Source organism: Hyperoodon ampullatus, assembly GCF_949752795.1.
Source record: "Hyperoodon ampullatus genome assembly, chromosome: 14".
In the NCBI taxonomy this organism is placed as follows: domain Eukaryota; kingdom Metazoa; phylum Chordata; class Mammalia; order Artiodactyla; family Ziphiidae; genus Hyperoodon; species Hyperoodon ampullatus.
In genome coordinates, this window is record NC_136927.1 from 55,837,770 (window position 1) to 55,855,298 (window position 17,529).

Sequence of the window (17,529 nt, forward strand, 5' to 3'; positions counted from 1 at the left end):
GAATCTTCTGATCGAGGAATACAAAATTCCCTGAACAGGAAAAATAAAACTAAATCCACACCAAGATACACGGTAGAAAAATTAAGAATTCTACAGACCAAGGTAAAATATTAGAAGCAACTAAAGAGAAATGCTGTAAACAAAGCAAAAAAGAAACAATGGGGGGATATTTATAAGAAGAAGATTATTAATATATGAAGTTCTCCTTTTAATCAATAAGACAGCGGTCAAGAACTATATGAACGATATCCAACTTGCACCAATCTTTTAATACACAAACTGAAATTTCCACATGAGCACAGATTTTAAAACGAGATTGCTAATATCTATAGAAAGAAAAATTAGGCGAAATGAGCATGCTCGTAGTTTTGGCTGAAATGTAAATTGCAATCTTTTAGAAATCAATTTAGTAACATTTATCAAAATTTTAATATGTATGCTCTTCGATCCAGCAATACTTCAAGGAGTTGCCCAAATTACAAGCACTTTGTAAATTGGTTACATACGTAGGATATTATGCCATCTTTTTAAGAGGTGCTGATATAGAAAACATGTACCTGGCATAAAATTACACATTCTTTATTAAGTACTTTGCAGAAGTGTCTACGGTATAAATTCATTCGTTTTTTTTAAAAATACATTTGTAGAGAAAATAAAAAAGCTTATAAAGTTGCATACGGTAAGTGATACGAGTTTGGTGTGTATGTGGCGGAGGAGGTTTAAGAGCTGGTGGTCAAGACAACTTTTTTTTTCATCATAATTGTACACCTCTTAAAGCAGCACTCTTTAGGCTACAAGGTGGCTCTTCCTCCTAGCAGGCTGGATTTGCGTTTCACTTTCGAGGCCGGAAATTCCCTACCCCTCGAGAGGGAGATGAAGCACCACAAAGACGCAGTTCAACGACCCCCACCCCAAGTCTAGGCCTGACCTTCACACTCGCCCGGACTTTTCTAACGTCCGGTTCCGGAACGTGACAAAAAGGCGGGGATTCCCGCCGGTCGCCTATCAGCCGGCCCTCAGAAGGCGCAGCGCTCATGCCCCGCCCCCACGTCCGCACCCTCCAGTAGATGTTAGGGGTGGGGCGGGCTTCGTGTGGAGCATGGGCACGATTGGCTCTTCAGTCTCTCCGCCCAGGCAGCAGGCGGGGCAGCGTGGTGACGTCTCCGCGAGGGGCGCGGGGTCGTAGCGCGCGCTCGCAGACGCGGCAGTATTAAACTGCTGCAGGCGCGGCGGGTTGGTTGTGGGCTTCCTCCGTCTCAAGCGTTCCTGAGTTAGTTCGCCCGCTCGCTCTCATCTCCTGAAGCCTAAGCCGGCTACACCTTCCTCCTTCCTTCCGCCAGCAGCCGTGTCGTTGCGACTCCGCCACCATGTTCGAGGCGCGCCTGGTCCAGGGCTCCATCTTGAAGAAGGTGCTTGAGGCGCTTAAGGACCTCATCAACGAGGCCTGCTGGGACATCAGCTCGAGCGGCGTGAACCTGCAGAGCATGGACTCGTCCCATGTCTCTTTGGTGCAGCTCACCCTACGCTCCGAGGGCTTCGACACGTACCGCTGCGACCGCAACTTGGCCATGGGCGTGAACCTCACCAGGTGAGCCCCTAAGCAGCGGATAGCCGGGCCCTGATCCACCCCCTCTGGCTCTTGGCGGGAGCGCCTCCGGGCCGGGCCCTCATTGGCTGGAGTGGGCCATCTGCGCCTTCTCATTGGCCTGCGGCACCAGTGGGGCGGGACCCAGCAGAACGCGCGGTTCGGAAAGCCCGCGCTGGCTGCAGCGCGAACCGGCTCTTTCCGCGCCAAAGTCACAAAGCGGGTGGTGGCGGGAAAATGACGGACTCCTTTGCGGTGCCAGGAAAAGACTGTTGCAGAGCTCTTTGGTCATTAAGTGCAGGCGGCCTCGGATGAGAAACCTTGGTCCTGGTTGACTTTAACTGCTTTATAATGTGTTCTAGTTCTTTCGCCCTAACGAGGGACAAGAGTATTTCTTTTACTACAGAGTTGCGCTGAGCACCCCAAGATCCCGGTTTGAGGAAAATTTTCTCCAGGGCAGTGCTTTCAACTTTTGACCACTACCTGTCTAGTACATACACATGTTTAAATCTTAAAGCTTGTGAGAAATGTTTACCCGTACTACATGCAGTGTGTTTTAACAGGTTTATTAAATCGTTTTTAAAGATCGTTGGCCCAGTAATTTACTTCACCCACCAAAGGGATTTGCAGTTCATAAAATACTGCTGTTTTATTTATATCCATAAGTGAAATTGCTCTTGGTGGGGGGGCTGTTTAGTTTAAGTATAAATACTACCAGATTGCATTCCAAATGGCTGGACCGGCTTACACAAACCCCTTACGTTTCTCTAACTCACCAATTCGGCAGATGGTCTAATGGTTAAAAGTGGTACCTCCTGGGCTTCCCTGGTGGCGCAGTGGCTTAGAATCTGCCTGCCAATGCAGGGGACGCGGGTTCGAGCCCTGGTCCGGGAGGATCCCGCATGCTGTGGAGCAGCTAGGCCCATGCACCACAACTACTGAGCCTGCGTGTCGCAACTGCTGAAGCCCGCGCGCCTAGAGCCCATGCTCTGCAACAAGAAAAGCCACTGCACTGAGAAGCCCGTGCAGCAATGAAGACCCAAAGCAGCCATAAATAAATAAAATAATTAAATAATTAAAATAAAAAAGTGGTACCTCCTGGTTTTAATTTGTTGATTTTAAACCCTTTGTTGTTCTGTGTTCTAGCATGTCCAAAATACTGAAATGTGCTGGCAATGAAGACATCATTACACTAAGGGCTGAAGATAATGCGGACACCTTGGCACTAGTATTTGAAGCTCCAAGTAAGTCGCACCCTTCTACTGACTTATGCTAGAAGAAGTTAAAATGTAGTGTCATTATTTCCGAAGGCTGAGAGAAATTTAAGATAATGTTTGTGATGGCTGTAAAATATACCTGATAGTTGTAAACTTACATGTTCTTCAACATTTGGTTTCTCTTGGTAGATCAAGAAAAGGTTTCAGACTATGAAATGAAGTTAATGGATTTAGATGTTGAACAACTTGGAATTCCAGTGAGTATCAGAGTTTCTGATTGAGCATACTGTACAGTCTTGATAGTTACATAAGATATATTAATATAATAATTTAAAGCGTATTTCCTAACAGAACTTTTTCTGTATATATGCTCATGCATGTTCCAGAGTGGGGTATTTAAGATTGACGTATTTGTCATTTTATTAAGTTCTGGTGTTCTACAGTGGCTCATTGGTTTGAATTTATTTCTGCCGAGTGAATATTTCCATTAACCTCTGCGTCTCTTTTTAAATTATTATTCCTAGAATGCTTGATTTTTTTTTGTTTTTTTGTCGATCTTTTTTTTTTAAATTTATTTTTGGCTGTGTTGGGTCTTCATTGCTGCGTGTGGGCTTTTCTCTAGCTGGGGAGAGGGGGTGCTACTCTTCGTTGCGGTGCACAGGCTTCTCATTGAGGCGGCTTCTCGTTGTGGAGCATGGGCTCTAGGTGTGCAGGCTTCAGTAGTTGTGGTACTCGGGTTCAGTAGTTGTGGCTCATGGGCCCTAGAGTGCAGGCTCAGTAGTTGTGGCATACGGGCTTAGTTGCTCCACGGCATGTGGGATCTTCCCGGACCAGGGCTTGAACCTGTGTCCCCTGCGTTGGCAGGCAGATTCTTAACCACTGTGCCACCAGGGAAACCCGAGTGCTTGATTTTTATTGAGAGATCTTAAAGCTATTTTAGCAGAAATTCATTACGGTTAGGTTTATCAACATCAAAAGTGAGAAGAGGTGTTCGGATGTTTAAAACGCCTAACATCATATTCTCTTGTTTTGGAAAGCAGACCTGTTTGCGCCATCATCACTGTATGCCATACCCTAATGGCCTCTTGATTTAGCCCTACTGTAGGGTGATTAGGTGAAGGCTCTTGTTCCTGGGATGGTGCATTTACTGTTAAAAGTTTAAGCTCTAATTTGTTTTCTTAGTATGGCTATTCTTACAGCATACTTGTTTTATATCTGCATTTATTTTTTGAGTGGTTAGAGTGTTAAGAAATTACACAATGAGTGATATTTCAAAGTAATCAGAAAATCTTGAATTGAGTTCTTGTTTAGATGCTGAGTCTTCAGAAAGTGAGGGTGCCAAATCTTTCATTTCCATGACATTTAAATTTCTTTGTTTTATAGGAACAAGAGTACAGCTGTGTAGTAAAGATGCCTTCTGGTGAATTTGCACGTATATGCCGAGATCTCAGTCATATTGGAGATGCTGTTGTAATTTCCTGTGCAAAAGATGGAGTGAAATTTTCTGCAAGTGGAGAACTTGGAAATGGAAATATTAAGTTGTCACAAACGAGTAATGTTGATAAAGAAGAGGAGGCTGTAAGTAGTTTTTAAGTAAACAAAATACTTTGAAGAAGAATATTAGGTTATATCTTAGTCTGCTAAGGCTTCTATAACAAAATACCATAGACTGAGTGGCTTATAAACAACGAAAGTTTATTATTCACAATTTTGGAGGCTCGGAAGCTGGCAGATTTGGTGTCTGACGAGGGCCTGCTTCTTGGTTCACAGACAGCAGCCTTCTTACATGGTGGAGGGGGCAAGGGAGTTCTCTGGGGTCTCTTTTATAAGGGCATTAATCCCATTCATGAGGGCTCTGCCTTCCTAACGCTAAGCACCTCCCAAAGGTCCCACCTCCAATAACACCATATTGTGAATTTGGTTTTAACGTGAATTGGGGTGGGGGGGGGCACAAACATTCAGTCTTTTTTTTTTTTTTTTTTTTTTTTGCGGTACGCGGGCCTCTCACTGTTGTGGCCTCTCCCGTTGCGGAGCACAGGCTCCAGACGTGCAGGCTCAGCGGCCATGGCTCACGGGCCCAGCCGCTCCGCGGCATGTGGGATCTTCCCAGACCGGGGCACGAGCCCGTGTCCCCTGCATCGGCAGGCAGACTCTGAACCACTGCGCCACCAGGGAAGCCCAAACATTCAGTCTTTAGCAAGGTAATTGCTAAAATTAAAGAAAGCTCTAAAGAAAAACAGACAGAATTTGCATTTCCAAGTAACTAATATGTGAGAATGTGAGAATTGAAACTTTTGAAACCTGCAAGTGATGTTATAGATGCCATCTAACTTAAATTTGTGAGAAGGGAATGCAAATTTAGTGCAACCTTTATAAACTGTAGAACAATGGGTTTGTGTATCAAACCCACACATACTCTTAAGGATAGGCTTGGGAGGCTAGCTTTAGCTTTCTGTAGGTACTTACTGTGTTTTTACCAAATAATTGAGCAACCCAGTAGGATCTAGTTGGGGGGAAAATCTAGCTGTTGTGAGCTCTTATGTAATCCTTATATTAACTTTTAAATAAGGAGTTTAAAAATACATATATTAGTAACAAGTATATATTAGTAACAAAACTCCAGGGGCTGATTCTTTTCTCCTAAATTACATTTCACTCCCCTGCCAATCTTGATTTTTGTTCTTCTCTCAAATGTTACTTAACCCATAGGGAATTCTCTGGCGGTCCAGTGCTTAGGACTCCGCACTTTTACTGACGAGGGCGTGGGTTCTATCCCTCGTCAGGGAACTGACATCCCTAAAGCCGCGCAGCTAGAAATTTTTAAAAAAAGAAAAAATTCACTCATCAATGTTTTAATTTATTCGTAGTGTAAACATTTTATGACATCTAAGAAAATTGTATTAAGGAATTTTTCAGTGTTGCTACTTCCTTGGTTATTTCAGTTTGTTTGAATCAAGATTTTAATAAGGTCCGTACATTACAGTTCATTGAGATACACTCCTTAAATTTCTTTTATTTAGTCCATTGGTTTTCTCTTCAATTTCATTTTCCCTCTATTACAATTTTATTTGTTGAAGAAACTAAGTCATTTGTCAATGTATATTAGAAATGAATGGGTTGCAGCTTTCTTGATGTTTTTCAGTATGATGAATCTTTTGTTTTCTCCCTAAGGTTACCATAGAGATGAATGAACCAGTTCAGCTAACTTTTGCACTGAGGTACCTGAACTTCTTTACAAAAGCCACTCCACTCTCTCCTACAGTAACACTCAGTATGTCTGCAGATGTACCCCTTGGTAAGATAATAAACTTGTTGAATCTTGTTTTATAGGTAGTGTATGTGGTACTTCTCAGTAATTAATTATATTCCTGTTTTCTTTCAGTCGTAGAGTATAAAATTGCTGATATGGGACATTTAAAGTACTATTTGGCTCCCAAGATCGAGGATGAAGAAGGATCTTAGACATTCTTAAAATTCAAGGAAATAAAACTAAGCTCTTTGAGAACTGCTTCTGAGATGCTAGCACATACTTAAGTCTCTTTTGTCTTTGTACCTCTGAGTACATATGTAGATACAGTTTTCTGTAAATAACTTTTTTTTTTCTCCATTCTCTACAGTTTGTTCAAAGAGTAAAGTCCAAAGTCAAATCTGGTCTTGTTAACCTAGTAATAACTTTGCCTTACCTAGGAATACTCCTTATAATTTTTATGAACAAGGGTTTTGACTCTAAATGCAGTTTTAAGTATTGTTTTCAATTTAAATAAAAGTCATTTGAATTTCAAGCATCACAGGACAGTGCCTTCATTTGGACCACGATGGTTGCAAGTATCCTAACGAATTCACAATTCAAGCAGCTCATGTAAATGAGCTTATTTTTTCAGTCTAGAGCAGGTTGATATAACATTAGATACAGTGATAAAAAGTATTCCAGATACAGCAGGTGACAAAGTATTTTGGGGGATTCATTTGCCAAACTTATTTTGGTATTCTGACTTGAGCTCAAGAAATGAAAAGGGGAGAGTAGAACAAATACATAATATTTTGTCTTTTTTGCTAGCAGAAACTAACACTTTACAGAAGCTTAATGTACCCAAAGTTCTGTCAGCTTTATAAGACTAGCATTGTTACAGGGCAGTGTTTCATTAGCCCAGGGAGCCTTGTACAGGAAGTTTCTTGGAAGTTTTAGTAGATCTGATAGGTCCCAAGGAGTATGTTTGTGCAAAAATAATTTCTCTAGCATAAGTAGCCTTTTGTGGGGACTTACTCCCTTAAAGGATGAAGGTGGCTTAATTCCATGGATGTTGGATTCAACCAAGAAAGTGAAAAAGGCCCAGCAGTAATTGTGCTACAAGGTCACAAGTTGACATGCTGCATATTGAGAATTCCTTTATTGTAGTCCTTTTTTCCGGTGTATTTTGTGTTTGGTGGATTAAATGACAGATTTCTATCGTACTTGGAGTGACGGTAGAACTCACTGTATCCAGTAGGTAACTATTCATTACCTTTCTGTGTTCCTGGGGTTGGGGAAGGATATTGGCTGCAAAGGAGCCTGATGGAAATTTTTGGAGTGATGAAAATATTTTATCTACGTTGTGATGATGGCTACAAGATTATATGCATCTGTCAAAACCAATCCAATTGTACTTTATCGTATGTAAATTATACTTTAATAAAGCTCGACATTTTAAAAAGTTTCACGTGTTGCAAAATGTCCCTTGTGGCCAGACCTCTTACCGGGGTAAGGCCTGAAGACGAGGAGCGGGGAAACTGAAGCGCAAGAATGTGGGGCTACTCGAGAGCAGCGGGTGGGGTATAGGGCCGCAGAGACTGCGGCGCGGCCCTGGGCATAGGGAGACCTGCCAGCCCCGGCCTTCAGGAAGCTTCGCCGGCTCGGCTTCCGCCTCTCGAGGCGCCACTGAGCTCCCTACACTACCCTAGGGGCCGGAAAAAAACACGTAGCCGGCTAGCCCTGGACCTGTGACCCAGGCGGCCCGGTTACCTAGGCACTCGCCCGCCGCGAGGTGGTCGGCAGCCAGCCCAACCCACGGCGCCTCCCGAAACCCCACGGGGCGTGCTCCCTCTGCGGAGCCCTAGCACCCCGGGCACACGCCCGAAACCGGACGGAGAGTGGAACGCGGGGGTGTCGCTCCCGGTGACGCCACGTCCGGCGCGATGCCTTCCGACACGCCATTTCCGGCTCCCAGCTGGTCTGGGGCGGGTAGGCAGTTGGTGGCGGGGGGGCGTACCGTGAGGTCTCCGGCTTTCCTGCTGCGAACCGTGAGCTAGCTGTCTGCGCGCGGGCTGCCTGGCCCGGGCTCCGGTAAGGCGTGTGTACGGCGGGGCGGGAGCGGAAGAGCTCGACTCAGGTTCGCGGCGCGGCCCAGACTGCGCTCCCTGCCGAAATCAATCCCCGAGTCCTCGGTGTGGAGCGTTCGCCCTCCCGGGGCACGGCTGGCCTTTGTCCAGAAACTGGATTTTATTTTCCTTCTAAAATCATGTTGGTCCTTATTTCTCTTGTTGGCTCGGTCTGGAGGCGAGCAGGGAAATAGTGTGTAGAGGCGCGTAGTGCAAGGCACTGTGCTAAGTGCTTTGCTGATGTTTTCAAAATTCTTGCAACATTCAAGTGCTGAGGAAATTTTGGGGTTGCGGTGAGGCTGGTAAAAAAGCCTGTTGGGAACTTGGGCTGGTACCCGGAAAACATTGATTTACGTTTTTCCTTTCCCCTCTTTTAGAATTATTACCCTTTGCTACCAGTAAGCATTCGTCTCCCCTCTCCTTCACGCCCTGCGCTTTTTTATGTTTTGATGCAGTGTGTGACGTTAATGTCAGAGTATGTAAACTATTTTTTTCTTTTTTTGGCGGTACGCGGGCCTCTCACTGTTGTGGCCTCTCCCGTTGCGGAGCACAGGCTCCGGACGCGCAGGCTCAGCGGCCATGGCTCACGGGCCCAGCCGCTCCGCGGCCTGTGGGATCTTCCCGGACCGGGGCACGAACCCGTGTCCCCTGCATCGGCAGGCGGACTCTCAGCCACTGCGCCACCAGGGAAGCCCTAAACTATTTTTTTAAGACTAATACAAATCAGAGGTGATTAAATGCTCTCAAACCCCCCACTTATTGGTAGTTTGGACTTAAAGTTTTATAGAATTAAATTTAGATTATCGTGTAGTCGGGATCGCAACACCTAAAAACATAGTATTTGACGAAATTTGATCTAACCCTTTTAGAAAAGCATGTAAGTAAGCATACTCTTATTTTTTCAATACTTGATTTCTGCTCCAGTATATAATTACAAAAAAGGGGCACGAGCATTTAGCACCAATTCCTTTATAATGCTAGTTAGTTTAGGTTGACTGCGGGCCACTTAAAACAGTGCATTAATATTCAGTATTAAGTATATATAAAGCACTTAAAACAGTACCCATCACTTAATACTAGGTAATTGTTAACTGCCATTATAATGATGATGATTATTTGCAAATGTCGTACCAGAGGAAGTCTGGTCTTTATGTTTTATGTTTTTTTTTATGTTGCCCTTATTGAAATACTTAATCTTCTTTTTTTAAAGATATGTTTCACTTTTAGAAATCAAATAGCTTCATGATCAAAATAGATTTACTTGTTTCATTCACATAACTTTGTGATTTTATGGAGAAAAAGTACACAAATTACAAATGTTTTTCAATTTAAATGTCATTGTTTTTTAATCTTATCCACTGTGTTTAAACTAGTGACATAATAACCGTGATTTCATTACTGTAGTCGCTTTGACTATTTTGAACAAAAACCAGGTATTTATTCGGGGTTTTTTGTTTATTTGTTTGTTTTTAATGTAGCTGTAGGAGTAACCTGGAAAGTGCAATCGCTGCTTTCAGTGCTTGGGGTGGAGCAGAGAGGCAGGCAAATCAGAGGACACTGGTACAACACTGGTAGCCAGTAGCTTATCCAAATTTACAACAAGAAGTTTTACAGATCCTTTGTGTTAAAAGGATGATATCTATCAGAGGGAAATAGGCAAAATGCTGATGTGAATGTATTCCATTTCCCACCCTTTTTCCTCTCTCCCTGACAAATAAGAGAATCACTTGAGTATATGCTCCTCTTGCTTTTTCTGGAAGCAGGAACGGGGGACAGGCAATACTATACTATAGCAGAATGGTTGAAATGTCAGATGGACTTGGATTTAAGTCACCACCCTTTCACCTACTCACCGTGTGACTTTGGAAAAATTAGGAGGCAGAGAAACATTGGTGGCAACATAAACGTGAGGTCTGGTTCTTGGCAAATGTCTTGATTCTTATTCTACCAGGACAAACCAGAGTAGATGCATAATGAGAATGCTTTCACTTGTCAAAGGAATATCAGGTTCTAAGAGCAATGGAGCCTAAATTGCCAGTTGCTAGTATGACATTGCAGCCCAGAACTCCAATACGTATAACAAACACATTGTTGTAGCCTGCAGACAGTAATACTTTTCTTTGTTTTCAGACTGTAGCTGTGTCAGCGTGTTATGATGCCGTCTCGTACCAACCTGGCTACTGGAATCCCCAGTAGTAAAGTGAAATACTCAAGGCTCTCCAGTACAGACGATGGCTACATTGACCTTCAGGTAAATGCAGAAGGGACCTGATGAGATTGGCTGGCTCTGTTTCTGCTGAGTTAGCAGGGAAACCTTCCAGGTAGAGGTTTTGCTCACTGTCCCTAGATATTAGAGGGAGCAGCAGGAAAGAAACTCTGCTCTGAGATTTTCAGCCATAGCCTGCAGAAGGAAGGACCTTGGCAGAGCAGTTTCGAACCAATATAAATATTGTCTAAGAAATTTTAGTTGTAATGCCAGGGTTCAGTAGTTGCAAATTCTATTTAGTTTATCTGGAAATAATCAGATTGTCTTTTGTTAAGTAGAATTTTTAAAAGACTGTGTCATCAGTTTGTTTACACTTCAGTCAAACCCAGTTCATCTCCTTTAAAGGAGAAACTAACTGCTAAAGCCAGCAGGTTGTGGGAATCTTCCTTCTTTCCTGATGTCATGAGATCCAATTTATTAAAGGTATTCTTTGTGGCAAACAATAAGTAAAACAATATTTATTAAGTTTGTGTCCTACCCTGATCATTGTTTATAAAATAGTTAATGGTGTAGCATCTCCTTTTGCCCACTTCCCTTTAGAATAGAATATTTTAGGTGGAACCAGGACTGAAGAGGAAGTGGCAGGAACCCATCCTTTTAAATATAAACAAATCAATTATTCTTTGTACTTTTTGGACCCACACTTGAAGAAGAGAGTTTTGGGGTTTGTTTTTTTTTTGCAGTACGTGGGCCTCTCACTGTTGTGGCCTCTCCTGTTGCGGAGCACAGGCTCCGGACGCGCAGGCTCAGCGGCCATGGCTCACAGGCCCAGCCGCTCCACGGCATGTGGGATCTTCCCGGACGGGGGCACGAACCCGTGCCCCTGCATCGGCAGGCAGACTCTCAACCACTGCACCACCAGGGAAGCCCTTGGGGGGTTTTTTGTTTTGTTTTGTTTTGTTTTTTAAGTGCGTCTGGAAAGCTTCCAGTCAGTTAGGTCAGACACAACCATGAGCCAAACCTTAGGAATTTGTGTCTGAATCTTAACCTTGAATTGAACTTGTTAATAAGGCAGGTTATTTGCCTTGTGGGACAGGCAACTAATGCTTTAGAAAAAGTTTTTTTTTTAAACCTTTGACTATATGCCAGCTTAACTTTGAATGCCAGAAATCACTTATTTTCTTTCTTATTTTCCAGAGCATGATGTACACTCTTAATCCCTGTAGATTAGTACAGCCTTCCATGTGCCAAGACATGTTTATTAAAAACATGTCTAATCAGTGAATGACCATGAAGTGTCTTTTGTTTTTGTAAGAAAATGATTTTTTTACGGTACAATGGATGGTCTGTGGAATGAGACTAAAACGAGAAAGAATAACATTCTGGGACTCCCTCCCGCAAGTTATTGTTAGAGCAATAACTAGAGCTTCATCTCCTGCCAGTCCTTTTCCTTTCTCTCCCAGAGCTGCATTGGGTAGTAGGACTTCAAGACACACCAAGATTGGTTCCTCTTATCCTCTCTGCTTTAAAGTGTCTGAGCCCTGGTGTATTCATAATGCTCTTCCTTGTCTTTTTTTGTTTCTCTTTCAGTTTAAGAAAAGCCCTCCTAAGATTCCATATAAGGCCATTGCGCTTGCTACAGTGCTGTTTTTGATTGGCGCCTTCCTCATTATCATAGGCTCCCTCCTGCTGGCAGGCTATATCAGCAAAGGGGTAAGCTGAGGGGCTTGTGGGATTGCCATGGAATGTTTAAAATGTGAGCCAGGACTCACATTTTTATATTCAGTATATTCCAGCAGAAAGGAGAAAAGGGTTTCTTTTTTTAGATTTTGTTCTCAGATAACAAGACATATTTCTTCCGTTGAGCTTCAGGAAACTTCTCCCTCAGTTCCTATGAGGTGGGTGTGGCAGGTAGGCAAATTTTCCCTCTGAGATGTTGGGCAGTTTTCCCACCATCTTAGTTTGGAACAGCAAAACTGAGCCTAGCGTTGAGGATTTCTGACTGATAAAGGCTATAACTGGAGTAGAATGCTGTTATTATAACTTTGCAGTTATACTGCTGTACTTAGTGTTTGGGGAGAAGCAGTGAGGCTTCTGGCGCCACTGACCAAGCCAGGACTTTTGGCTCATGGATCAGATCTTTCTTAAATTGGATTTGGTTGGAGTTCCTATTGAGCTTCAGTATGATACCTTAGTAACCTAAAGTAGTTTTTGCTAAAGTAGTTTTTGGTGGTTCTTTCTTTTGGATTGTATACAGATGCTTATACACAGCGTCTAAATTGTTCTAAAGTAATACTGACCATAGTTCACATCTGTTCTTCAACACACACCAGGCCAGGGGATGATGGTCACATTGGTCTGCAGAAGGAACAAAGCCAAGAGCTAAAACTGTGGGCATTATCGTTGGAACTGGGAATATTAAACACTGTCACAATAAAATGGCTACGTTTGGCTTTTGAGACCTGTATCCAATTTGCCTCAGGTCCTAAACTATTATGTGGCCACCAGAGGCATACTTGGTGCCATCTAAATTTGAACATCTAACTTCAGGACTGTGCCTTCAGTTAGCTTTCATTGCAGCATGCATTGTTAATCCCAGGGGTATAGTCAAAATTCTATTAATGATGTGAAAATTGAGAGTGGAGGTGAGATCCACATGCAACAAATATCACTTCACCTTGTGTGGTTTATAAAAGACTACTTTATAAATAAGGATAAAGGTGTTAATAAGAAAATCACCTAATAGATTGTTTTGGTTTCTAGTTTGGGTTTTTTTTTCACTATTATTGCAGACATTTCAAACAAAACAGAAGTAGATGGAATAATATGAACCCCCACTGTGTATCCACAGCTAGGCATCAACAATTATGAATGTTTTGTTTCATCTATCCCCAAGTTTTTTTCCTGTATACTAAAGCAAATACCAGATTTACATTTGCTGGTAAATCTGTAAGTGTGCATCTCTAACAGTTTTTACATTAATCTAGGGGTGTTGTCTTGATACCATTTACTTGTTTTTCTATTCCTCATATTTCTTGCATACTGTTAGATTTAGGGACTTGCTTAGATTTAGTTCTACTTTAGCCTAGCTTTAGAAAGAATATTTCATAGGGATGCTGTGTATTTTCTATTGCACATGGGTTCTCAAACTTCAGCATCTGTCAGAATCACTTGGCAGTCTTGTTAACACACAGGTTCCTTGACCCTGCTCCCAGAGATTCCATTTTTTTTTTTTTTTTTTTTTTTTTTTTTGCGGTACGTGGGCCTCTCACTGTTGTGGCCTCTCCCGTTGCGGAGCACAGGCTCCGGACGCGCAGGCTCAGCGGCCATGGCTCACGGGCCCAGCCGCTCCGCGGCCTGTGGGATCTTCCCAGACCGGGGCACGAACCCGTGTCCCCTGCATCGGCAGGTGGACTCGCAACCACTGCGCCACCAGGGAAGCCCGAGATTCCAGTTTTGTAGGTCTAGGGTGAGGCGTGAGAATTTGCATTTCTAACAAGGGATGCTGGTGTTCCATGGACCACATTTTGAGAACCATTGCTATAGCATTACATTAGGAGGCACAAAATGGTTGTCCTAATTTTTAGTTGATATTGATTGATTACTGGGTTCAAGTGTCTTCAGCCTAATTCATTTATTATAAAATGAATTACCCTTTTCACTAATGAATCCAGTTCTATAATTTTCCATGTTTATCAGTGAAAATTCTTCTGGAACTTTCTCAAAACCATTATTTGGTTACCCTGAAATACAATGTGTATAGTGAAGGTAGGCAAAATGTTTGATTATTTCTCTTTATCAAATTTTTATAAAAATACACCTAGCAACCTCAAAAGGTAACCAAAGAATTGTTAGTATCACTGTAAGGTCATCATCTTTTTACATATTTGTGCTTCAGTCAACTGTAGTCTATATTCTTTTTAACATATAAATTGTCCCATATTTGGTCAGTAGGAGCCTCTTCAGGTTACTTCTGTCTCTTTTTCTTTTTTTTTTTTTTAATATTTCTTTCTTTATTTGGTTGTGCTGGGTCTTAGTTGTGGCAGGTGGGCTCCTTAGTTGTGGCAGTTCATTGCATCATGCATGTGGGATCTAGTTCCCTGACCAGGGATCAAACCCAGGCCCCCTGCATTGGGAGCGTGGAGTGTTAACCACTCTGCCACCAGGGAAGTCCCCTACTCCTGTCTTTTAAAGCTGACCCAGGTTAGCCTTTGATAGCTTTCTTGTTTTCTGGCTCAGCAAGTTATCCCAGGCCCATCTGTACATGCCCTGCCCCCTCAACAGCCATTTCTCTAAGGAACTCTGGTTTCTTTATGGGAAGTAGATATCTATGGTTGAACATGGATAATTTCTTTATAATTTTTAGTACTTTGTAGTTTTTCTGAAATTGATAAGGAGGCAAAGAGATGTAAATCTTTTGCCTTGGTAGTGTATTACCAAAAGAAAGTGCTCTGAAAAGTATATGATAACTGATCCATGGATTGGACCCATGGCTTTATTTTATTTTAAAATTTATAACTTGCATGGTACTGATGTGTTTGCATCCTTCTGCCACCAGGGGGCAGACCGGGCCGTTCCCGTCCTGATCATTGGCATCCTGGTGTTCCTGCCAGGATTTTACCACCTGCGCATCGCCTACTATGCATCCAAAGGCTACCGGGGGTACTCCTACGATGACATTCCAGACTTTGATGACTAGCACACCTCAGCCCTGAAGAAAAGAGTCACAGATGGGACTGAGCCCAGCTTTAAGACATTGAGCAGATACTATGGCTAAGGGCTAAGGAGTTCTGCGATTTGCAGATGTTTAACAAAACAGTGGCCAGATTTTATGGATCCATCCTAAAGATGTTAACTGAGCTTACAACTATCCATGTCATCAGGACAGTCTCTATTTTTCATCTCCTGGCCCTGGCAAAAGCTCCTGACAAGTTTTTCCACATGAATATGTGTCATAAAAAGTAGCAGTGTTAATTGCATGGGAAAGTGGGAGGTTATTCTGTAGTGGAATGTGTTGCTGCCACCACCCTTTTTAGAGTTGAGCATTTTTTAAAATAGTCCTCATTGTCAATATGTTCTTGTGGCAAATGGAAGAACGCAGTATGTCAGATTTCTTATTACTAAGTAATTTATTTTGAAAATATGTAAGTGTCTTATCCCCATACTCTAACTTTGTGTTCTAGTGGAAAACCGTGGCAAAATCAAATATCAGTGTGGTGCATCTATAATATTTTTTACTTGCTTTCTTATTAACAGCAACTAGGAATTTTTTAAACCTCAGAGCAAATATTCAAACTGTAAACACATTTTCTGTTCACCAGTCCTTGGCCAGCTCTGATCCGGTTCACTGACAGGTTGGCCAGCATATAATTTGGATCATTCTGTCCTTTGTAAATCTAGATGTTCTGTATATCATACCTTTAAGGACGAGACTTTTGGCTGTTTCCTAAGGAAAAAATGTAGATAAGTGGTTATTATTTATAGTTTTTAACCCTGTTGTTAGCACCTCGTATTATGATATCATTCTGCTGAAGACTAAGAACTGGCCTGGATCTCTAGAGGACAAGACTGCCTTAGTTTGATTCTGTTTCCTAGCTTGCAAAAAGTGGCTTGTATTCAAAAGAAATTAAAATGTCAAAATCTAAATCCTAGACTTAAAAGATAACTTTAAACCTATTTTAGAAAACATTTTAGTGATTATATGATATCTTTGATCCCAATACCTAGGTCTACCTTCATTTTTAGATAACTGGCATTGTGCATTAGACTGTTTTCCAGTCATTCTTTTACTCTGAAGTTATGAACTTGGATGATTAGAAGCCTGCAAGTGCCATTAGCTGAGATTTGGAGGGCCGTGGGTAGAGCAAGGTTATTGGGGAAGATGACTTCAACTTTGGATGTATTAAATTTAGATGTCTACTTGACATCCAAGTGGAGATGTTGAGTAGGCAATTGCAGTGTGCAGTTTGGAGTTCAGGAAGGGAGTCTATGCTACAGTTAGAAATTTGGGAGTCCGTGTTGGGGCAATATCTAAGGGCCATGGGACTGGATGAGATTACCCATGGAGTGAGTACAAATGGGAAAAAAAGCTAGGCTAGGACTCAGGAAGTGAGAGACAAAGAGAGGGTGATCGGAAGCAGCCTTCAAGGATAGGTGCATTTGGTAATGGGAGGGTTGGCTGGGGAGTCCGGTAGTCTAATTAAAGTTCTTGGGCCTTGACAGTGAAGATGTGAGGAAATATATAAAGCTTTATCCTGGGCAGTGTTTGCAAAGCAAAGCTAAGACTAGAAGGTTTTGGCCAAACTAAATTATTTGGTCTTTTTTTTTTTTTTTTTTTAATTGTGGTACGCGGGCCTCTTACTGTTGTGGCCTCTCCCGTTGCGGAGCACAGGCTCCGGATGCGCAGGCTCAGCGGCCATGGCCCACGGGCCCAGCCGCTCCGCGGCATGTGGGATCTTCCCGGACCGGGGCACGAACTCATGTCCCCTGCATTGGCAGGCGGACTCTCAACCACTGCGCCACCAGGGAAGCCCCTATTTGGTCCTTTATAAGGGTAATGATGCTGCTAGTAAGGGGGAAAAAAAATCAAAATGGAACGGTGGGGGGAGTAAACAGTCCATTCCCAAGGTTGTCTAATTAAGTTTCTTGTATACCCTTCTAGAAATGTTCTAAGCACATATCTATCCTTTTTTCATAAAAACGAAAACTCGGACTCCCATTGTATAACTCCATAATTGTTTCCCACTTACTCTACTTTGTGTATCTTGCCATATCCACAGAGATGAGCCACATCCTTTTTGTGTGTGTGTGTGTGGCTGCATCATGTGGCTTGTGGGATCTTAGTTCCCTGACCAGGGATTGAACCCGGGCCCCCTGCCTTGGGAATGCAGAATCTTACCCACTGGACCACCAGGGATGTCCCTCTATTTCATTTTAATACTTGGAAAAACCCTGAGTTGGGTACGATTCTTAGGTAATAAGTTGATATTTGGGACTCACATTTAAGCAAAGCCTGAATTTCCCTTACCAAGTATGAAAGCCAAATGCCTTTAGGGGCTGGACAAGTAAAGGAATGGAGGGCAGAGGGATGGGTAGGATTAACAGGAACCAAGGTCAATTGTCAAATGTATATTTTATCCAAAAGCAGCCTCCCTGCTCCTTCTAAA

At 42.6% G+C, this 17,529-nt stretch overlaps 2 protein-coding genes across 2 annotated transcripts; both read left to right on the forward strand.

The window, feature by feature from the left end:
* Positions 1-1,367: 1,367 nt before the first annotated feature.
* On the forward strand, positions 1,368-6,336 carry PCNA (proliferating cell nuclear antigen; the record flags this gene model as incomplete). The annotated part of the gene is made up of 6 exons (XM_079719720.1): positions 1,368-1,588; positions 2,732-2,829; positions 2,992-3,059; positions 4,186-4,380; positions 5,974-6,097; positions 6,185-6,336. The coding sequence occupies 6 exons, from the start codon at positions 1,368-1,370 to the stop codon at positions 6,262-6,264; spliced, it is 786 nt and encodes a 261-aa protein (XP_079575846.1). The 3' UTR covers positions 6,265-6,336.
* A 3,973-nt stretch (positions 6,337-10,309) lies between these two features.
* Positions 10,310-16,003, forward strand: TMEM230 (transmembrane protein 230; the record flags this gene model as incomplete). The annotated part of the gene is made up of 3 exons (XM_079719951.1): positions 10,310-10,408; positions 11,954-12,076; positions 14,922-16,003. 3 exons carry the CDS (start codon positions 10,310-10,312, stop codon positions 15,060-15,062), a joined length of 363 nt encoding a protein of 120 aa, XP_079576077.1. The 3' UTR covers positions 15,063-16,003.
* Between the last annotated feature and the right edge of the window lie 1,526 nt (positions 16,004-17,529).